The 23894-nt window shown below is 37.6% G+C and overlaps 1 protein-coding gene across 3 annotated transcripts; it reads left to right on the top strand.

Moving 5' to 3' along the window:
• The first annotated feature begins 132 nt into the window (after positions 1-132).
• Positions 133-23890, top strand: SLC25A27 (solute carrier family 25 member 27). Of its 3 annotated transcripts, none has more exons than XM_054569457.1 (9): positions 133-429; positions 3230-3421; positions 5186-5270; positions 8103-8225; positions 10652-10764; positions 11108-11192; positions 15616-15708; positions 16494-16596; positions 21568-23890. In XM_054569457.1, the coding sequence occupies exons 1-9, from the start codon at positions 324-326 to the stop codon at positions 21637-21639; spliced, it is 972 nt and encodes a 323-aa protein (XP_054425432.1). In that variant the 5' UTR covers positions 133-323; the 3' UTR covers positions 21640-23890. The 3 variants fall into 3 exon arrangements, with proteins under 3 accessions (XP_054425432.1, XP_054425433.1, XP_054425434.1); XM_054569458.1 differs by having other exon boundaries at positions 21720-23890; XM_054569459.1 differs by having other exon boundaries at positions 21818-23890.
• Positions 23891-23894: the final 4 nt, after the last annotated feature.

A 23894-nucleotide genomic window follows, 5' to 3' on the forward strand; every position in this document is an offset into this window, starting at 1 on the left:
GGGCGGTGGCGCCGCGAGCACCTCGTTCGCGGCCAATCAGAGAATGCAACTCGAAGGGCGCCGAGTCCGCAGGACTGCATTTCCCAGAAGCCTTGTGGGCTCCGTGCTGTTTTTCGGCTGTCAAGTCCGCTAGAATCCTGAAGCCTGGGGCTGCTCGGAAGGCTGCGGCTTCGCGGGGCCCGACTGGCCGAGCCGAGCGAGGGACATGGTCTCTGCCGCCCCCTTCGTCCGCTGAGGAGAGGCCGCCCTGGCAGGGTGGCAGGCCAGCCAGCGCGCGGGGCGCCGGCCAGAAGGGGTGCACTGTCGTCTTGTCCTGCAGCTGAATGTCCGTCCCAGAGGATGAGGAGAGGCTTTTGCCGCTCACCCAGAGATGGCCCCGAGCGAGCAAGTTCCTACTGTCTGGCTGCGCGGCTACCGTGGCCGAGCTAGGTACCCGGCCGCCCACGCCTGGGCCTTTGCAGCGAGCGGTTGAGGCTCCTGCTGGGATTGGGGTGGGGCAAGGTGGCGAGGGTTGGGGGCGGGGAGGTAGGGTTTGGCTGGTGGCTCGGTTCCCGGTTCCCGGGTGTGCGCAGGCCTCTCCTTCCACACGTGTCCCGCAGATGTGGTAGTGTAGGGGCAAGGCCAGCTCCGTGTGGAGGAGGGACTGGAGGTCACTGAGGTCTTTGCCTTCCAGTTGCATCTCGCTCGGAGGTGTGCTGTTGTGCTCAAACGTGTACTTTCAGAAGCTTCACGAGATGACGTTCCTCTGTAGGATTCATTTTCCCTTTAATGAGGATGACCTTTTGAAAAACGCAATCCACTTTTCATCCTTATTGAAATAATCTGTGAGATTTATATTCTTACACAACCTCATTACATCATTGTCTTTTGGGTCCAAATTACGGGCCCAATTTGTGGAACTTAAATTATTAACCAGTCACACTTATTGAGCATCTACTCAGCATTTGCCAGTTTACCACTTTGAGCTTAACTATGTTTACCGTGCAGGATTGTGAGAAATCAGTAATACCTAAATGCAAAATCAAAGGCAGGGCACCCAATAATCTTGACATTATTATAATTACTGCAGTGCTAGAGACTGTGCAGTATTGTTCAAAAGACTCAGCCCTATCCTTCTTACAGACTGGTGGGGAGACATGCAGAGACAGACAATTACATTGTGCTTTCTATAATGAAGGTATTATTAAATATCATAAAAGCATAGAAATGAACAGGTACATCTGACGAAGCAATTCAGAGAAAACATAAGAGGCCACCTAGAGCAGAATGATGATGCCCTCGCATGAGCAGGTGGTGTTTCTTCCAAGGATTTTGTGAGTCTTGTCTACTGTGAATCTTGTCCCTGTGAAGCCTTCTCTGTGCATTTTAAGGTTACTCTCTCATTTTTCTCTCCCATTTAAAACAAACAAACAAAAAGCAACAACCCTGATGTGTTATCATTTGTAAATGTTTGTCCTGTTCTAAAATGAGTTTATTTTGTTTTCCTGGCAGAGCCAGCACATGATCCCTTGCTTTGCCCTTTGTGCTCCTCCACTCTTGGCCTTTGGACTCTACCTTTTTCTCTGTCCTCCCAAAACTGATGGAGAATTATTTTTATTCATCGTTTTACTGGAATACAAATGACCAACTTTTAAAAAAATTTAAAAGCAGATTTATGAATGATTATATGTATTTCCAGTTTTTTTTTTTAAACTTATGTTACCAATGGTCTTTGTAAAGGAACATTCCTTGTTAAAAATTCATGGAGAATTTTGGGTGGGCCAGAGTGGGAGGTAGGGAGAATCAAAACATGAGATGGTTTTGAGTGCAAAACAATTTACGATGAGAACCTGAAGTATTTTTTAAGTAATCAGCAAGAAAAAGTTATTCTGAGAGTCATCAGTATGCCCATATAGAGGCTTCTATATCTCAAGACTTTTCAAGTTTCATATTTCAATAAAGCATTGCTTAAATTCTCTGTATGTAAACTACTTCTGTTTTAGGGAAACTATTAGCAAGATATAAACTTTCCAAAGACCAATGGTAAGATTTAATATTCTCTTCCACTCCATTTTCTCTTGCAAAAGGCATAGCTATGGTTTTGTATCAGGTGGTTTTCGGCGAATAGATTTATGTAATATGAATAATGTTTATGAATTTCTCTGAATCTGGCTATCTCAGTTATTTGGGACATTGTGTGATATAAAGTTATGAGCACGATCTTCCTAATGGGGATGAGTTAGCTTCATTCTGTTTCAAGGTAAAGGTCTATCTCTAATTTAAAATGTAATCATTAGAAAAAAAATTTTTCGAGTACAGCTGGTACTTGTAAGGAGGCCATGCACAAAACTTATCAGTGCTGGAAAAACAACTCAATATGTGCGTTATTAGGACTATGAGTATGCTACCTTGATATGTAAAAGATGACATTATAAACTCTATCTTGTATGTTCTATATCTTAAGCAACAGGTTAGTGATTCATCTGAGTGTGAACTTCACCCATGAAATTACAGAATTCAGTCTCATCTGGCACTGAAGAACCTAGTATAAGTACTACAGTATTCCAAAGATCACCTTAGATTTTAATCATAATTACAATCAAGAGGACATCACAGAATATGTATACCTGAAATTATTCTCATTGGAAGGCAAAAATTAAGGAGTAAATTATGGACTGAAATTCTTTTTTTAATAGTTCATTTCTTTATTGTATTTTTTATTACTATTTATCCCCCCTATATCATTTTCCACCTCCACCCAACTAACCCCTCCCCTTTACAATCACACACTGCTGTCCGTGTCCATGAGTTCTTTTGAAATTTCTGAATTTAAGAAAACCGAAGGCTTGTCACATTTTTCCCCTGGTGATTTGGAGGTGCTCTGGTATAGTGATATGTAAATTTAAGTGTACATAATAATTAACTGATTTCTAATCTTCCATCAACCTACTGAGAATCCATAGGTATGGAGCTCGGAATTCTGTAATTTTTAATAATTTCCATAGACGGAGGGGGAAGGGGGCAGGGGAAGGTGGTGGGGGGAAGGCAGAGACAAATGTATTTGAAAAAATAAAGAAAATAAATTAAAAAAAATAATAGTTTCCATAGCTGATTCTGATGTATTCTAAAATTTGAGAACCACTGATCTTGTGGCAACTAAACAATGAGTCCTATGATTTTAGAATTTCTGTTTGTTTCTCTGAATATTATGGGTTTCCCCCTCGTTTTTTTGTTTGTTTGTTTTTGTTAGCTACCTTTCCCCTCGATCTCACAAAAACTCGACTCCAAATGCAAGGAGAAGCTGCCCTTGCTCGGTTGGGAGACAGTGCAAGAGAATCTACTCCGTATAGGGGCATGGTGCGCACAGCCCTAGGCATCGTTCAAGAGGAAGGCTTTCTAAAGCTTTGGCAAGGAGTGACGCCCGCCATTTACAGACACGTAGGTATTTATCTTGATTCTGGCTGGTAAGTTTGTTATAACTTCTGTTTGTCTATCCTTCTTTTCTGTTTAGCTATATCCAAAAACCAGTCAGCCTTTTCTACTAATGTAATAAACAAATGTATAGTCTCTTAAGAAGAAGAAAATTAACTACCAATTGTTAGAAATGCATATAGGTTTTTTTTAGGAATCAACTGTCACCATATCTGCAATAGACTTTAAAATAAGAAAAAAATGAGGCAAGTACGGCAAAATGTCAGGAATTAATCTTAATGATAGATATGAGGGAGTTACATATTATTTTCTCTACTCTGTAAGTTTCAAAATTTTCCTAATAATGTTTTTTTTCAAGTTTAAGAAAGAAAATGTGCATACTTGATATTTTTGTCCACTCTAGAAACTTTAAACACAAAGTTAAAAATTGTTTTGTTCTTTGAAATTAAAATGCATTTGACCACAATTCCAAATCTCACCAGCCTCTGTCCCATACATTAGAAACCGGGCTGTTCTGAAAGAGAGCAAGCAAGGTCGACCACCTAATCCAACTCTGGCAACAGAGTAAATGCAAAGCAAGCGCTTTTTGCCTCAGTTCCCCAGGCTACCTAATCGGCTGTGTGGGCCTTTAGTCACTCTTAAAGGAAAACAGTCATAAGCACACTGCGGCCCATGGGAACACTTCTTTAACACTTTTGTGCTCTGCTTCCCAAGTGGCACTCACAAAGATAGGAGTTGTTCAGTTTTCAGCTTGTGGACAGGAGAAAATAAACTGGTCTTCAAAAGGTAGTAGGACAGGCGTGGCATTTTTCTCTACATTCGTAATGTTTCCTCAACTCTGAAGGGACCCTTTATCAGAGAACTGCCAAGTAGTGACTACTATCTTATTATTTTTAAAGCTTTGGTTCTTCAGATGAGTAAGAGTGTATTCATTAAGAGCTATGGAGAAGTGTGCTTAGAGATGGCTATTGTTTTGACACTTTGTATATTTTTTAATATCTTGAAATAATGCCACTAAGCTTCCTGAAATATCAAGGAAAATTCTCTATATGAATATCATGTACTGATTTTAATGATTTTTATTTTCCATTCTTTTTTAATACTTTCTCCTTTGCTTCCCATTATTGTCTTGAAGTTTACTTCTTTCCACTTGTATTAGTTGACCACCATATATGGCTTTACATTGAAGCTTAATTTCACGTGTTTGGCATTTGACTGAAAAATTCCTGTACTATAATAAGTTATCCAGTGAAGTTATACATGTTTATCGAATGAAAATGCCCGCTGTGTACCAAGCTCTGTACTAGGGCATGTAGAGTAATGAAAACCTACCTTGAAATGCTCATGATGTGTTAAAAAGGTGAGCAAGAAAAACAGGTTACTCTCTAATCCATGTGACAAATGCCATATCAGTTGTGTGCCTGTGGCATTCTGGGGGAAAGAGTGGAAGCATAGTAGGTGCAATGACAGCCGAGCACACTGGAGGAAAGGTCAGAGAGTACTTTCCGGAAAAGCAGTTCTGAGTTGAGTTTTGAAGGCTAGGAGGAGTTAGCAGAGCAGAGAAGGGAGAATCCATTCAAGGAAGATCAGACAGCATGTGAGGAGGCCTGAGACTGAAAACAGCAGACCACATGTGGGGAAACATCAAGAAGTCCGTGTGTTAGAAGCATAGGCTGCATGAGAAAAAGACACAGCTAGAGGCCAGGTCAGAATGTCCTCTTATTTTATTAAACATATAGCTGAACTCACCTTTTTTATGATCTCATTTACACAGTGTACTCTGGAGGTCGAATGGTCACATATGAACACCTCCGTGAAGTTGTGTTTGGCAAAAGTGAAGATAAGCATTATCCCCTTTGGTAATTTTTGTTTTGAAAATTATATGCTATTGCTCCTAAGGCTTTAAAGTTTTATACATTAAGTTTATGTAAAATTGTGCATTTCTACCAAAATTGCCTCAAGTTACAGGCTTAAAATGTTAAATATTCACAATATAAATCCAAATAATTGAGCATTCACTGTGCATTGTATACAAATGTTTATTTGTATGTAAAAATTGTGTGTATGTACTACTTAATGTTTTAATATTTAAAAATTGTTATAGAGTACCTTCTTCATTCCTTTTTTTACTGAGAAACCCTGGGCTTTAGAATAAGACAGAGATGGGCTCAAATTCCTGCTCTACCAACATGTACCCTGGGCGGACTACTTCACCTTTTATATCTCCAGTTTTCCAAGTTGTAGAAGCAATACTTATCAGCAGGCTTTTGTTTTCATAAGTTAGATGATGATTAAAGTTCATCTCACTTGCAATATTTATAACAGAAACATATATAGTGATTATTATAAATAATACACATAAAACTGCAAGTCAATATAATATATAAAGCATACAAATAAAAATAAAGACTATCAACAGACAATTCACAAAAGAAGAGGTATCAATGTTCATTAAATATTAAAAATGTTCACCCTACAGGTAATCAAGGAAATTAATTAAAAGTATCTTTTAGCCATCGAACTGTTAATGAGAATGTGAGTTACTTTTTGGGCATAAACCACCTGTTAAGATTTTTAAATGTGTAATTCTTTGACTCAGCAACTCTTTATGATTATAATCATTACAGAATACTTGTACCTGTGCATAAAGACACACACAGATTATCAACTCTACAGTTGATAACATACAGTTGTAATGTTGATAACAGCAATTTAAAAATTTAAATAACTAATAATTTGGAAGTAGATAAATTATGATATAGTTACACAGGGAAATATAACACAGCTTTCAAAGAGTGAGGTAGGTTTTATGTGACATATAAATATGTTCATAATATATTTTTCTGGGATGAAAAAATTCAAGTCACAACTGTAAGAAAAGGACAATAAGAAGAATTTCATCTCTTAGGCAAAATCTCTTGGCCCCGTTTTTGAAAAATTATAATGTGCTAAGCTAAACTAATTGCTTTCCCAGAGTGAGTGATCTTCTAATTCCCTGCAGAAGGGGAAAGTGTAGGTAAGAAGTTCAAAGGAAATACTTCCCCATGAAGCCAACTCTCAGGTTATACTGGCATGATGCCCCTTTGGCATAGGACAGTTTATTCAGTCAGTAGGTATTTAGTGAATGATTTGGTATGCCAGTCTGAACTTGATACTGGGACTATAGTAAAGAAAAAGACATATCCCTGCCATCATTGATGTCATGGTAATAAAAGATAGATGCCTAAGCAATTAGATTTATGTAACAGTTACAGAGAGGTGGTGGCGATGAGGTTAGCAAAGGAAAAAAACAATGATCTACTGTGCTCATCACTGTGAGGAGAAATGGCACTCTCAGGCTGTCGGTGGGAGTGTAAGTTGATACAAGTTCTATAGAAAGCAGCCTTGCAGGATCTATCAAATGTCACGTACGTGTTCAAATTTCTTTGTGAAAACTTAGGTTGGTTATATGAATTATGGTATATCCATAAAATGGAACACTGTGAGGCCGTGAACCTATGAACTGATAAGGATAACATTTCAGATACACTCTTAGGAAAAAAGTCAAAATGCAGAACAATATACAACCTGGCATTCTACATGTGTGCCTTTAAAAAGAAATATTTAGTAGTGACAATAAAATGGAGACACATGTATTAGAACAATAAAAAAAATTTTAAAAAAAGAAATATTTATACATATACATTTGTGTGTGCATATACCATAACTTAGTGCCTAAGACTGTGGGCTCTGCACTTGAACAGTGAAATTACATCTTGGCTGTACCACTCACTAGTTGTGAGATTGGAGCTGTCATTTAACTGTTTTATGCCTCAGTTTCTTTATCTGTAAGAGGGAATAACAGTAGCACTAATGTCATAGAGTTCATATGAGTATTAGATATTTTTTTTAATGCTTAAAACAGTGCCTGCCAAAATAAGCATTCAGTGAATATATAGCTATTATCTCTAGAAAGGCCTAAGAAACTAGCCATTGCGACTGCCTCAGGAGGGGACCTGGGACTGAGACCCATTTTTACGGTATACTCATTTGACCTCTTTAAATATCAGAATGAAAGGGAAGAAAACAGCCTTATTCCCCCAAGATACTATTGCACTAATCTAGAAAAAGATGTTTGGGGCCTGGACTGAGACAAGAGCAGTTGGAATAAGGATAAGAGGGCAGATTCAAAGTATGTGGAAGTGTAACAGTCAAGGCTTGATCACTATTGACTCGGAGAGGGTGAGGAGAAGGAAGAGTCTAGGGACACGAAGAGTTTCTTCAGAGAGCAAGAAGTTGTCAGACCCTCCTCAGTTTGGGAAACGAGTAATATAGCAGTTTATAAAATTTGACTTACCAGCCTTTGTTATACCAATTGCATCTATGCTGCTTTTATTTCCCTGTGATCAGAATTAAACCTCAATTAGATTATCAGTTCAGATGTTTGTATCTCTGAAACAACTGCCTTTCCTTTGAATTTCAGGCCATGTAAGGCTTCTGAAATTTCAGATTTGAATTTCAGCTCCTTGTGGTCCTTTAATCTTTCCATCTGTAAACAGACAAACCACCTTCTTTCCTCTGTGACTTGTTTGGGTCTATTCCTTGTCTTGTCTTAAATCTTATCCAGGGGCTATAAGCAGCGTGGTATTGTTCATTGCAAAATTTGTGAAATTAATGGTAGCCTTTAAAAATGTATCTCCTTTTATAATTAGGAAATCGGTGATTGGAGGGATGATGGCTGGTGTAGTTGGCCAGTTTTTAGCCAACCCAACTGATCTAGTGAAGGTTCAGATGCAAATGGAAGGAAAAAGGAAACTCGAAGGAAAACCCCTGCGGTAAGTTCTCTAATTAAATAACCTTTCTTTCCCCCGTTGCCACCATCCTATTTTGAACATTTACCTAACGGACACATGCATTTTTGTAATTTGACACTCAGTAAAGACATTAAATCTGACTTTTAATTTGTAAGTCATATCCATTAAGAAGAGAACTAAGATGGATCTTTTCCTTGCATAGTAAGATGTCTGTGTTTTCTATTAGACAAATTATACATGTGTTGCTCTTTCCAGCCAAGGCAGCTTGATGTAAAGAGTTTGATCATTAAAATTTGCCCTGGTGTGAATCCCAGTTTTGCCATCATGGTTTAGTGTTGTGAAAGTCACTTAACATTTTTCCTCTCTGCTTCTTTGCCTTTACAAGGGGCCATCTCAAAAGGTTTGCATGAAAGTTTGAGTCCCTGGCTCATAAGGTGACAAAAGTTTGGGTTCCTTCCCTTTCTCCCTGAAAGTAGGGAAATAGCAAAGTTGACCATGCAAATGGCTTCTGCTTCCCTGTCTATTCCTACTCTCCTTTTTTTTTTTCTTTTTTAAAAACAGAAAAGATTTTATTTATTTTTAGAGAGAGGGCAAGGGAGGACGAAAGAAAGTGAAAGAAACATCGATGTACAAGAGAAACATTGATTCATTGCCTCTCGCATGCCCCCAACAGGGGACCTGGCCCACAGCCCAGGCATATGCCCTGACCTGGAATGGAACCAGTGATGTTTGGTTTGCAGGAGGACGCTCAACCCACTGAGCCACACCAGCCAGGGCCTGCTCTTCTTTTTACCAAGTTTAAGGAAGTTTTAAAATCACACTTTAGTGATATAAAATCCTCCTATCGCATTACCCTATATTATCGAAGTTTGCCTTTCTTCCAAGGGCTTCATGTTCAACAATTCATAAAAATACTACTTACCAGTTTCATCCAAGAAAGTGGCAAAATCTTGCAGCTAAATATAGGCCCCCTCCCAAGAAAGAGGAAAAGTGCAGGACGCCTTGAGCTGAATATGAAGGGGTCTGATACTCTGAAGACTGCAGGTCTGTGGCTGAGCCAGAGCTAACAGAGGGCTTGGTGCCTCTTTTGGGAGTTCCCACTGACTGCTGCACTTTGCTCTGCTGCTCCCAAGCTGATGCAGGGCACAAGGAGGTTGGGCTGAGAAAGAACATGCAGGACAGAGGAGAAAAGGGAACCACTTCGATTTAAGCAAGTAGTTTACAGATCCTCAGGGCCTATTTTGTCATCCCACAGCAACGTTGCATTACTCAGTAGCAGGGAGAAGTGTTGTGGCCTTCATTAGATACATGGACAGAACTATTAGGATCTAGAAATAACTGAGTTTTTAACTGATTGCCTCGATTTTTTTCCCCTCTCTTGTCTTTAATGTTGGAACTTTCAATAAAAAAAACATTGAATGTTGTTGTAAAGAACATGAACCTTGGGATCATACAACCTGGGATTCAAATCCAGCCTTACCACATTTTAATTCTAACCCTAGCCAAGTTCCTTAATCTCTCTAAGCCTCAAATTCCTTGGTTGTACATTGGAAAAATAATACGCACTTCATAGAGTTTTCAGAAATAAAATGTACTTTATGTTTGCAAAAAAATCCGGTGCTTAATAAGTGCACAATAAATTTTAGCTACATTGCCCATTCATGAGCATAACTCCCCATGGAGCATAATAGCAATTATTCATGCCTAATAAATATATCATATTATCTTTTTGGTGAAACAGGAGTGTAAGGCCTGAGTAAAAGCCACACAGCTAATAAGTGTTAAAGGTAGCATTTGACTCCAGGTATTAATAACTATCCAAACTTCTATTTTATACCAGAGATTTTCAGAATTGGTTCATGGTTCAGTACCATTTTTTTAATCTGTGTATCAAAATAAGGATGACATAGTAAGTTTTGATAAAGTGAAATTATTGTTTTAAAGCCTTTTATGATGAGGGTGTCCTTTCTACTTTTTGGCCTAAAAATATAATTTCTCTTATGAGATTATATGAGAATCAATTTTTTTAAATGTTGTTATTTGGTGAATTTACAAAATTTTCAAGTTTCTCACAAAGTAGTAAGATGAACCCAGAGGTATGATAACTACTATTCTCTCCTATAAATTACATGTATACTAATTATATAAAATATCAAGAAAGGAATTTTAATCTATTCAAAAACTTGAGAAGAGAGTGATACTGTTTATAACTATTTCCATTCCCATTTAATTAAAAATGTTTAATTAAATGTTCACCTTTTTTCTCAAGGATTATTACATTTACCTGGAAAATAGACTTATGTGGATTGCTTTAATTTCTAGCAATTCTAGATAATTAAGATGTTATTTTACTCCGAATCATAGCAACTATAGGCAATGCTTATCCAGTTCCATTCCATATAAAGGAATGCATGTAATTTTTATGTTTTATTATTATTTTCCTTTAGATTTCGTGGTGTGCATCATGCATTTGCAAAAATCTTAGCTGAAGGAGGAATACGTGGGCTTTGGGCAGGCTGGGTACCCAACATACAACGGGCAGCACTGGTGAATATGGGAGGTAATGGAAATTTCACCGAATTCTGAGAAACCTAATTGCCATAATCGTACAAGTACTCACAACAGGGAAAATGAAAAATGTTATTATTTTCAATAATATATATTGACAACAATCTTTTTTTATGTTATAATATCATAATTGAATATTTCCCTGGAGCATTTTCACTTTTTTGTATGGTGATGTATGAAAAGGATTCTGAAAAATAAGCAAATTGTGACAATAAGGATATAAGACCAAATTATTTCAAAGGTTTCCTCTCTGCCCCACACCTTTCTCTAAGATTCAGAAGACATTCATGTTGAATAAATAAATACTTAAGCCTTCTTTGTCTCTCTATTGCCAGATTTAACCACATATGATACAGTGAAACACTACTTGGTATTGAATACACCACTTGAAGACAATATCATGACTCACGGTTTATCTAGGTGAGTGATTGTTTTAGTTTTAGACTCTATTTTTTTTCTCTAGAAAAAAATAAAATGGGTAAGACAAGACAAAGTCATAGACTGTATCAGATTAAACCTCCCCAAATATTTGCACATTGATGGGGCTCTCCTGGGGTCAGCTTCTGATGATCAACTCTCCAAATCAATTTGAGCACCTTTTATGTTAAAGTCACTGTGCAGGCCCTTGTACTCAGTACAAAAAGTAAACCCAGCTCCTTCCAAAGTTTACCAAGGCAGAAAACAAGACAAGTATAAAAACACTGTACAGGAAACCCTAAAAGAAAGTGACCAATTACTGTAGAGTTCAGAGAAGGGAGAAGAAATAACCATTTGGAAGGGCTTGACAAAGGAGATAGAATTAGATACGTGTTTTGAAGGGCTCTGGCTCTTGACAGAGACAAGCAGAAGAGCATTCCAGGAAGGACTAATACATACCTTCATCTTTTTGCAGCAGAATTTCAAGTATCCATTAGAGTGAGTTATTTTATAGATGTCTAGTGTCCTTAACATTATAGTGATTTTATTTAGCTTCTGATCCTGTTTCCAAATTCTAGAACCCTTTATGCTATTTAGACAACCCCAAATAGTTTCAAACCGAATATATATACATATTCAGGTTCACGTTAACTAAATATTCCTAGGGTAGTGTTTCTTCATTTGTCCTCTTTTAAAATCACTTATCTTTAGTGTTGCTAGGGCAAACTTTTTATATGTCTTTGCTCACTGTTCTTTCTCATTCCGAACTCTCACCCAGGTATGTGTGTTCACAATCTACGTACACCGTATTTTCTCTTTAACAATAGTCTGGCATCCTCTTTCACAGAAAACTGAGGATTTAAGGGATCCTTCCCCTTTTACCTCCATCTTGATAAACATATGTATTGTATCTGTAGTCACCCTTACTTTATTTCCTCCACTATCTTTGTGCATGCTGTTCCCGTTTCACCAGTTTCTACTTGGTCAAGTCATTGTGAGACTTATCTTATCTTTTGAGATGTTTGTCTGTTCCATGGTTATGCTGTACTCTGGGAGCAGGTTATGCAGGTCTGTTTGAAAGTCCCACAGTGATATTATCTCTCTTTCTTTTACATTATCTTTCTACCCAAATGGTCTTTGAAATCACACACTTCTAACCTAGGATTCATGGATTTCCCAGCAGAAAGTAAATCTGTTTAATGTACAATACACCTCACAGATATGTCTTTTATTGGAAAGACTTAAGATTTCCAGCTGTATATACTCCAGCCCTAATCTGAAATAATTTAGCTTTATTCTTCTCTAATTCAGGTTTTGAGAAAACGGGATGATTGGTATCTGGTTCATTTTGAGCCCCACCCACTGGATCAGGTTTTTAAATGGGTTGGTATGAGTCTGTGCGGTATGTGAGGCAGCTCCAGAGTTGCTTACCATGAACCCAAATCTAAGTAGGTAAACAGGGCTATGAGATCTGAAGGTTCTGGGTGCTGTGTCATAGGATGAAATGAATGCTCATGGAGGCTTGAAGGGTATTCCAGCTCTGCAATCAGAGAGCTTTACACACGCCATTGACACCTGAGGGAAAAGGAGCTTAATATGAAGAAGAAGAAGAAAAATGGTGTAAACACTGAACTATGCACTTAAACATGATGAAAATGATAAATTGTATGTTAGGTATATTTTAGCACAATTTTAAAAAATGGTGTGAGTAAAATGAAGTCCTGGGGAAGGGCAGGAGCAGTGGAAGACTGCAGCCAGGATTTTAGTGAGCTGGGAAGGCAGCTGACAAGATGTGTTAGTAGGGGATACAGAGGGAAGATAGGGAGTGGAATTAATAGTCAGGAAATTGTATAGAACAGAAAGATCAGGATAATCCCTTTTTTTCTTTTTGTAAAATCATGAGACTATTAAGAGGTAAAACTGTGAAAAAGTCAGTCTACATTGTGTGAAGATTATACGTGAGCATGGTTATTTAGTTCATCCTGAAGAGTACTGTTGATTCTGACTCAGAGCTGATGGAATATTTGAAACTAGTCTTGTAGATAACCACCAGTCTCCTCGAGATAACAGAAGACTTGTCCAATCACTCTCCATCCATTATCGCTGTAGTTTTGTCCTGGGCCCCGTTCGGGGTTATTACTTGCAAGGAGTGATCAAGGTCAATAGAAAAAGTACCAACGCCCATTACAAGTAGCTTGACAAAATTGATATTCCTGTGACTGCTATATACTCTTAAATTCTTTATTTGCCATCTTACTTTGATGGCCATCTCATGAGACCTCTTTAATATATTATTTGTTCTCTTTTAGTATTTGTTTTTTAAAGAAGTCTAGCCAGATCATACTCATGATCTGGCATAGCCTCAAACAGTTGGATAAGAAGAGGACGAAGCCATTGGCAGTCACATGCTTAGGTCTCTGTGCCAAATGGGGCCCACAGTTGCTGAAGGGGGTTCTTGATGTGTTTACCATGCTAGAAAAAAGAATTCTCTAAAAATCAATTACAAGGGCTTCCCACATTTTAAAAACAGAGTTTATTAATATTAACACTGTTAGAGGTAGTTTCTACTCTCGCCACTTAGGTATAACTGAGCCAGTGCCCAGTTACAAATGACTGAAGCAAATGACTGAGTAAAAATGTAGTGTTTCCTTCCAATGTTGAGCAAAGAGTGGGAAGCTGCATATCTGTTTTTACCCTATTTCTTTGCTCTTCCTTACCTCTTAATTAGTTTTATATGTCATTTTTAGTAGATAGTTTTAGGACTTCTGGTGAATTTTGTGTTACTCGAGACATTTCTGTGTGAAAATATGAAGATATATTTAAATCAATGATATTAAACTTTGAATTTGAAAGAATTTGAACAAACAGGAAAGAATGTGGTAAGAGCAGTATCCTACATTACTAGAATATATGGCCAAATAATGTTTTTCCCACATAGGTCATTTACTGGAATAGGTAAATAGGTTATATGTGTTCCTTGTCTTGAATCAAAAGGGGTTTTTCCTTTGAATTTTAAATTTTGATCTGAAACAGATAGAAAGACTCAGGGTACTTTCTGCTATAGCAGTTTAAAGTAAGAGAAGGTATGAAGATTCCTATTGCAGCTTCAACTTCCCTACCACAGAGCCTCTAGACTTCAAAGGACTTCATTGGTCCTTATCTTTGTCAGGTATATGATGTGCCAGAAGGACATAAAAGTTTTACACACTTTTCCTTTCTAGCTCTTCATTAGCCAAACATAAACTTTTCTTCAGGCTCCCGCAATTCCAGTCTGTCTATGGAGTCAGCTGCCAACTTCTGGGAGTTGAGCTTTCTGTTTTCTGTGATCAGTTTGACCACCCCTCCTCTCACTACATGCTGTTCTCTTGGAAACTTGACGTAGTTAATGAGTTTTCTGTTTATAAAATCTTGATTATGTTTCTGTATTGTCTCTTTCATGTATGTCCACAGAGTGAATGGCAGCTAGTGTTTCTTATCTTTTTAGTCACTCATTTGCAACTCCTGATTTATTGTGCAGTACAGTAGGTTGACCACATCCATTTTGTCTCTTTTGAGTGACAAGAAGCCTTTTACAAGAAGGAGTGATTAACCTTATTAGGTAGAGAGACAAGGATAAGCAGAAACTCATGAGACATTGTACCTGAGCATAGATTGAAGAAAAGAAAACCAGAATTTTCCAATTATATGGGTTGCAGAGCATTCCAGATAAAAGAATTCTAGGCATGGAGATGTTGGATAGTGTGGTAAGTGCAGAGAACTACATTTAATCATATTGTTAACATAGAACATAACAGTCAAAGAGAGAATAGCTAGAATAAAATCAGACTCCATAAATAGCCCTCATGGGCTGAGCTCTGCCCGCGTCTTTCGTCTTTCATCCAGCTGGACTCTCCACCAGGATGCTGCAGCCGCATTGGCTGCTTTCTGTCCTTCAAATGCACCAAGAGTATTCCTGACTCAGGGCTTTTACTGGGCTCTTCCTTCTGTTTGCAACACTCTTTCTCCAGGTCTTCACATAGGCACTGCCTTCTCTTCTGCCATCCAGTTACCATTTTATTTTTCTCATAGCATTTATCAGCATCTAAAATTATTAATTTCTCCTCTGCTTCTCCCCAAGCAGAGTGTAAGTGCCTGGAGGGCAGGATCTTATCTGTCTTGTTCACTGTCTAGAAGAGTATCTACCCCCGCTAGGTGTTCAATGTATAGTTGACTGACATTCTTTTGGGTTTGTGTGTGTGTGTGTGTGTGTGTGTGTGTGTACCTCTTTAATGAAGTAGCATTGATTTTAAGCTAAAGGAACATTATCATGAAGAATATTACAGTAATTTCCCTAGTATTTTACTCTTTCTAAATATTAAATTGCCTTTCCTTAAAATTTAGAAACTGTTACATACTATCATTCAATTTCATTTATTGGTATTTATAGTTTCTGTTCTGGACTGGTAGCTTCTATTCTGGGAACACCAGCTGATGTCATCAAAAGCCGAATAATGAATCAACCACGAGATAAGCAAGGAAGGTAGAAAGTCTTTAGTATCCATGTGCCTGAATGTTTGTAATAACATTGTTCTTTAAAGTTATGTCCCTTATTTATTCTTGATAGAAATGTATTTGTGTGTTTATGTGTTTAACCAGAAAACTGATTTTATGCAACTACTTGCTCTTTGTCTGATGAAAAAATACTGTGCATTTGGGGAAATAAGCTAATTTAACAATCATATTATTTAGACACAAGATATTTATTGTGACTTTATTGTTTTCAAGGAGGTTTTGAAAACATACTCTGCTGAGAATTTACAGAGTACTTTCTTCAGAAGCTTATGACTTGCAGGTAACATGGAGAATTTGATTTGACATAAAACAGTATGTTCTCTCTGGAAGAGATCAGGTAGAGTAAATTCTAAGTATAAGACCAAGGGTGGGATGAATCAGAAGAGTCAACCCTGAAAATATCTTTAAACTCAAAGGAGGTGATCTATATACAGTAAGTCCTCAAATAATGGCATTCTATTGAGTGTTGTTTCCTTATAATGTTGATGAGGTGCCGCAGGAATTTAACTCTTGTTCCTATCAATTAGCCTGTGGTAAAATTGGTTTTGTTTTACTTTATTTTCCTTGAAATCACAAAACCTATTGATGACATTAAGTGAGGACTTACTAGATACAGAACCAAAAATGTTATTTGTTCTAAACTAGCAGAAAATATTTAACTTATAGTAAGTTTCCTTAGGCTTTATTTTAATTTATATAATATATGTATTTACACATAAGAAATTTAATAAAATTATCTTGTTTCCTTTTTAGGGGGCTTTTGTATAAATCATCTACTGACTGCTTGGTTCAGGCTGTTCAAGGAGAAGGATTCATGAGCCTCTATAAAGGCTTTTTACCATCTTGGCTGAGAATGGTAAAGTTAGGTCTTTCCTTCCTTTGTTTTGTTTTTGTGTCTGTTTTCTTTGAACTTAAATTACTTTAAATTTGTAAGTAGCTTCGCTTTCTCCTCTGTTTTTTGGCATGGCCCTGCCTCCAAAACACAGTTCTTTCATTTTTTATTTCTTTTTGTTTTGTTTAACCTTGCCTCAGAGTTCTGTTACCTTCTTCAGTAAAGTAAAATAATTCAGTTATATCCAGAAACTAATAGGTTGATACTCTGTTGTTATAAAGCCAATGGATAGATTCTTCTGCAATGTAAAGCCTTTAGTAGTCTATTTAGCCAAAATATTTTAGTTTTTTACAGGTGTATTGATTTAATTCTAGAGATCATTTCTGTGAAAATGCTACTGTTGCAAACAAAATGGGTTACTTTGATGGCAAATGTTGCATTACCCATTCATATTTATTACCACAAAGTTCTGCTTGGTAAGAAAGCATTATGTCCTTTTTATTTGGTTTAGATGTTATTTTTTACTGAAGTAAACCAATATGTAGAAGTAGATAGAGTTATTTAAGAAATATAAAAGTTTAATAAAAACAAAGTACTTAAATCTTTTGTAAGTTAGAAAATATTTGAAAGAATGAAGGAGTTGTGAGTTAGAAATTCACACAATCAATTCTTTACACAGTACAATATTAATTGAGTGCCTACTCCATGCCAAGCCCTGTACTTAGGGCTGGGCTTTGGAATGAACAGAAGAGTCTTGGTCCCTGCCCTCGTGCTGGAGCTTCTTATTGAATAGGAAACCAGAAGTGATGAGTGGTAGGGAAAAGTGCCTGGTGCTGTGGAAATATATACCAAATAAGTATAGCCTAGGCTAAAAGATTAAGAAAACCTCCTTGGAGAATGGACTTTCAACTTGAGAGTTGAGGAATGAATAGTACTTAGCCTAGTAAAAAGGGGCAGAAAGGAACATTCTAGGTAGAGGGAGTAGTTGGAGCAGACAGAGAACATGACGGAAACCAGCAGGCCAAGGCCCAGAGATGTGGAGGAGAGTGACACAGGGTGAGGCCAGAGAGAGGAAGGGACCAGATTGGGAAGGGTCCCACGATCCATAAGAGGGAGGGACACCACCTGGATGGCTTGTGAATTTTTAGATCATTCTGGCTGCCATATGGAAAAGTCTAGGATAGTGATAGATGAAAGATAATGATAGCTTAGACTAGAGTCTAACAGTGGGGACAAAAGAAGACAGGTTTTAAAAATATGTAGGAGATAGAAACATGATTGGATAGGATGGGAAAATTGTTGGAGAAGCAAAGAGAAGTCGGGCTTCGTTCCCAGATTTCTGCCCTGACTGACAGACAATGTAATCTCCTCAAATGGGGATCTTTTGTAGGGAAGAAGATTTTGTAGTAGAATAACAAGTTCATTTTTAGATACATTAAGTTTTGGATGCTTGTAAGACATCAAAGAAAAGGTAACTAGATGATTAACTTCACATACTGGTCTGGATCTTGGAGAGACTATGAGGATGGAAATTTAGAATTGCACACCATCCACATATAGATGGTAATTGAAGCTTTGATAATAAATGACCACCAAGAGATAGTAGGTATCTATCCATTAACATGAAATTAATTGCCAAAGCTATACCCAAGTTGCAGAATACTATTTTAAGTGTCTGGATTATACCTTGAAATTATTGTAAATCTGGATATTTCTTACTGGAAAGGAAGATTTTGATTTGGGCTGCCTGAACCAGGCACTATTATAAGTGCTGGTAACACTAAGGAATAAGATGTTTATTTTTTGCACTAGAGGAGATTACAGTGTGATGGAGAAGATAGACATGTAAGTAAGAAAAATTATAGAAATAGTAAAGCTCATATTACCAATCACTTTGTAGATGGCCAACACTGTGCTAATCATTTTTATGGCTTAACTCATGGAATTCTCCCGACAATCTATTTAGTAGGTTACTGTCATATTTCTCTTTTATAGAGGAGGAAACAAAAACTTAGAGTCTAGATAACTTGGCCAGGGTAGGTGGTTAATTAGCGGTCAGGGCATCAAACCCAGTCAGTCTGGCTCCAGAGGACATAGTCTTGTTAAGGAGGTTATATTAATGCTTTGCCAGTGGTATGAACAAAACACTGGGGGAACGTGAACAGTGGAGTAAAAATAATTTTAACTGTTTCGGAGGTCATAAAAGGCATCACAGAGGTGATACCTGGTCTGAGCTTTGAAGGATCAGTAGGCATTTGTCAAGAAAAACATGAGAGAGCATCGTGAACATGGGCATCAAGCCATGTGTGGACCTGATGTTGGAGAACTGCAGACAGTTCAGTGTGGCTGGAGAACAGGCCTTCAGGGGGGAGGCTCAGGAGGGAATTCCTGGCACGTGCTTCAGGACTCAGCAGAGAAGGACCTTGCTGGCCAAGTTTTGTAGTTTAGGTGTCACCCTGTAGTTAACAAGCAGCTGCTTAAACTCGGGAGCAATGTGCTAAAATTTGTTTGGGGGCAAGATTTCTTTGGCAGCAAAGACAATTTTGACATAGGACCAGCAGATGATGGTAGAAATAGAGAGAAGACAGATTCTAGGGACATTTATGGTTAACTCCACAGGACTTAGTAACTGATTATAGGTAGGAAGTGAGGGAGGGAAAAACGAAATGGTACTTTTAGGTTTCTAGTGTGGGAGACTGTAAGGATGGGTGAGACCATTGATGAAAAACAAAATCAGGGTTGGGGAGCTGCAGGGCAGGGAGAACATCCAAGGACAAAGAAATACTGAGGCCATATAGATAACACAAAAAGATGAGTACTTAATATGCAGAATCCTCTGAGCTAAGCTCTTTACACATTAATTTTTTAAGTCTTACAAGAATCTAGTAAAACAGGTGGTGTTATCCTTACTTTTCAGATGAGACAACCATGGCTCAAAGTATAAGAAACTTGCTCAAGCTCATATAGCTAGTATATGGCAGAGCTAGGAACTGGCTACAGGTCTGTTCAACTCTAAACTCATGTTCTTAAATAATGCAGTATATGAGTGCCTGAAGATGCCACAGCTAGTCATAGAAACTTTAAAAGAAGAAAGAAAGTGTGTAGTGGTAGAGGAGAGGTGTTACCACAGAAAGGCTGGCTAAGTACCAAAGGTCACCAGGGTGACGTTGCCTTGATGATTTGCTGCAGTGCGTGACCCTGACCTTAAAAACCTGACCAATGAGTTACTACCAAGAAAACTGGCCTTGCAAAAACAGATTCACTTCAGCTGAACTCATTGAAATTGATAAGCAAACTGCAGTGTTACCCCAATCACATTGAGAAACATACTTGGCAAGTGATTCAGATGCTGGAGTCCTCTTGACAGCATGCTTCCTCCTAAATTCGAGCTATACAGGGAGCCATGTTATAATTGGAAGATCACTGAACACAGAATAACAAGGAAGAGCTATCTAGAAACTTAATACTTAAGAATATCAACCCAAGAGCCCTTTCATGTTCCACAGTAATAGGCACGGAGAAGGACTCTGTTGTTTTTCCAAGTGTTATGACAATAGGTAGGCCAGAGAAGAAAACATGGGCTCATATATACTTGGATTATTTTCAATGGTACAACTGTGCCTGTGAGGAAAAAACTAGTAAAAATACACTACCCACATACACTCCTGCACAGAGTTTCAGTATATCCCATTTATATACTACCCTTATTTTTTGTCTATGTGGTCTCCCTCTTTAACTTCTGTTCAAACCCAGCCAAACTCAATCCCAATCCCTTCCACTAGGTAGAGGCAGTAAGACCTTGTTTTGCACAATCCCTGATTAACATATATTTCCTTTGCATATATTTTGGTTGCCGTGTCACTAAAATGAGGAAGAAGTCTAATTACCAGAGCAATAAGGAATAATCACATAGTTCATTCTTACCTAAGACTTCTGCTCCTTAATCCCACTAGTTACGTTCTTGGTTCACTTCATTGTTATTGTTATGAGAATATGATATCATCACGGCTTCACATTCTTTACTTTGTCTATGTCTTCATACATAACTGACCCAGATGTGGTCTCCTAAATCCACTATTTAGTAAATAAATTCTCAGTCTACCAATATAACATACTTAATATTTCCAAACACATTGACATATATGTTGCTGTACAAACTCTCTAACCAAATACATTTTATATTGTAATTGCTTAAGCTTATTTTTCTAATTTGAGTTTCTCTCTGATCAACATTACCTATCACCTATGAACCAAATCAGATAAGAATTGGATCCAAGACACCCTTTTTTATAATGGTCACTTCCAATGTTTACTATGTGATTTCCCTATGTCTTTAGCATTTATATCTTCTATTGTCAAATAACCCTCATCCCCTTATGTGTAATTTCTTTCAATACAGTTATAACTTAATTCAAGTTAGTCAAGTCTTGTGAGGTGGAAGCTCTTCTTTATAAATGTGAACATTTACATTACACCCATTTTGTGATACATTAGGTATAGGTTTGTGACCTAGCTCTCAGAAGATATTCTTTCATCTTCATTTTCAAGTCCTTAGGTGCCTCCTTGTCATGCTTCATCTACAAACTACACGTAGAGGAGCCCAGCCTGGAATTGGGGCATGCTGAATCTGAGCCTTGTAGGCAGCAACGTTCAGTAACCAGGGCTCTGGAATGTAGGCCAGAAGCCTGTGGCCTAGACCCACAACATGCTATATTATCTGATTGCTAAGCCTCGATGTCCTCATCTGTAAAAAAGGGATATCAGTTGTAAATTGTTTAGAGAAAATATATGACTTGAAAATGTTCTGTGAAAAATATACAACATGAAAAATGCTTTGTAAGTTATAGAGTTCTTTACAAAGGTGGAATACCAAAATATTTGTTTTCAGCCTAGGTGGATTCAAAATTACATCGTCATTTAAAGATGTGTATGCTATATGTAGAATATTCATAATTGCTTTGAAATATGCACTAACTTCTTTGATTAATCTTTCAGACCCCTTGGTCACTGGTGTTCTGGCTTACTTATGAAAAAATCAGAGAAATGAGTGGAGTCAGTCCGTTTTAAGCCCTTAAAGATACAGTGTTCAGTATCACTGAAATCTGGGCATCTGCAACACACCCCCCCTATTGTTTCTACCTCTTTAGGAAGACACCTTACTCTTCAGTGACTGTGATTTATAGGGGGCAGCACTTTATTTTTCTCTGGAAACCCAAGTTCTCTTTGACTCCTCTTTTCGTTCAAGAGCAATCTGATTGAATGACACATGGCCACCCAATGAGACCTAGGAGAGCACTTTCTGCAGAAGAATGCAATCACGGCCACTTACCCTGGGAGATCTGACGTTTGAGATGTTATTCTGTGCTGAAGAGCCTACTTAGAGAAGTGCCAGAAGGGAGACAGCATCTCAGACCTGAAGTAGACAATAGGAATGGGGAAGGATATGTACAGACACAGTGACTAAGAAATATATTGAATCTGTTATGTCAGTATTTCCAGTTGACATTTGATAATTCACTTTTTTGTTGTGAAAGTGCAAATACTGTAAAGAGAGGTGAATGAAAAATCATGAATAAACACTTTGAATTTCCCTAGTGTTGAAGGAAGTTAATGTACCATTTCTTGCCAGGAAGATTGAAAAGAAATCAAGTTGGGCTGATGTTTGGATTTGAAGGAGAGAAGCTGCTTTCTGTCAGCACCGCATTGTTAGTTAGATCTGCGTTAATTGGTCAGCGCACCACCCACAGGCTAAGAACTTGCTGACAGCAACAGACTCTGAACCTTGATGAAAGCAGAGTATTTACTTTGTTACATATCCCTTCACAACTTGGATTTGTTTCTCAAGAAACTTCAATATATTAAAATCCAGCTTCATTTGCTGAAAGTGCAGGTGGATAGATCTTTTTTTATAAAGCAACTTCTTATCAAAGCCTTTTAGTAGCATTTTAAAAACAAGGGTGAGGTTAAGTCAGCCAATTCTGAGATGCATCCTTTCCCCTCTCCCCCTCCTTCCCTAACACTAAGGACCCTGTAAAGAGAGAGAGAACTCACAAATCATACTGAAGCTGTCTCTAGCCTGAAACTCAGTTTGACAAAGAAGCGATAAGTATAAACTGCCTATGGCATAGTTATGTTTCCCTCCAATCCCTGAATCACATTCATTTTCTAATTTCAGAAAGATGAGAGATTTCATAAGATTCACCCATGTTCTACCTGCTCCCCCAACATCAGACAGTAGGCATTTCTGGATGAATGGCTACTGTTACAGGTAGAGGCTGTAACTGTTAAAATAGGAGAACTCAGAAAGCTCAGACCCAAGAAAGACCTTGAGGCTGACCAAACAGTTGTTATCATGGAATGGATATTGTTGAACAAAAGAGCTTACAAGTGCTCTGTGGTCGCACTAATGCATAATCACTGCCATTTAAGAGGGGAAATGTACTTTAAAATATATTTTAATGTTATGTAATTTGCAGTTGCTTATTGTTTTTCTGTACAGTTTGCATGAAATCTTTAGTTGGTCTAGTTTCCCATTGCATTTGTCAATCTGTATGAATTGAGTGTTAAATACATTTAAAATAATATTATGTAGTTAAATTCCCAAGTGTTCTGCATTAGAACAACTTGGGGAACGTTTTGTTTTTTTATGTTTTATAATGTTTAAAATTAAGTAAAGACTGGATCAAAACTATATGCAAATTGGAGCATAAAAATTATTTAGCTTTATTCTTGAGGGACTTGGGGGTGAAAACATTGCTTAAGTACTGAGACTCATTCTTCGTAACTGCATTCAACAGGAATAATTGGAATTTTTTAACCTGAAATTACTCCCTGGGATCATCTGGTTTAACCCTTTCATGTTACATGTTAGGAAACTAAGGCCCAGAGAAATAGAGTTGTTCATGCTTATAAATGACTTAGTAACAGTGCCAGGATAAAAATACAAATCTAATTACAACTAACAGTTATCATACAGATTTTGACGTATGGCTTTTTTTGTCTTGTACATGTTAAATTAATTTGAATTTCCTTTAACATAACTTTTAGAGTGGAGTCACCATGCTTTAGCCTGATCGTTAATACTTTCCATACTTTGACCAAATCCTATATATGCAACACACATGTCCCATCACGTTCATACTTTTCCAATGAAATCATATTCATTAATGTCTTTTGGAACTTTGTTTCACTTTTACCAACTGGAAATCATCTTGCTCCTCTCCAAAATAATTAACAGTAAATAAAAAGGAATAACAATTTCAGTCATTTTGTGTCCAGACTGAAAGACTTAACGATTTCAATCTCACTTTCTTATTATACTA

The sequence above is a fragment of the Pteronotus mesoamericanus genome, unplaced genomic scaffold (genome assembly GCF_021234165.1).
Source record: "Pteronotus mesoamericanus isolate MK-2021 breed Mesoamerican mustached bat unplaced genomic scaffold, CSHL_Meso_final contig_20, whole genome shotgun sequence".
Lineage (NCBI taxonomy): Eukaryota > Metazoa > Chordata > Mammalia > Chiroptera > Mormoopidae > Pteronotus > Pteronotus mesoamericanus.

What these genes read in the sequence shown, in the direction of transcription:
- SLC25A27 (XM_054569457.1), top strand. Translation starts at nt 324, where the DNA reads ATGTCCGTCCCAGAGGATGAGGAGAGGCTTTTGCCGCTCACCCAGAGA. An exon ending in GATAAGCATTATCCCCTTTG is followed by an intron (nt 5,271 to 8,102) that starts GTAATTTTTGTT and finishes TTTTATAATTAG; the next exon opens with GAAATCGGTGATTGGAGGGA. An exon ending in AGCACTGGTGAATATGGGAG is followed by an intron (nt 10,765 to 11,107) that starts GTAATGGAAATT and finishes CTCTATTGCCAG; the next exon opens with ATTTAACCACATATGATACA.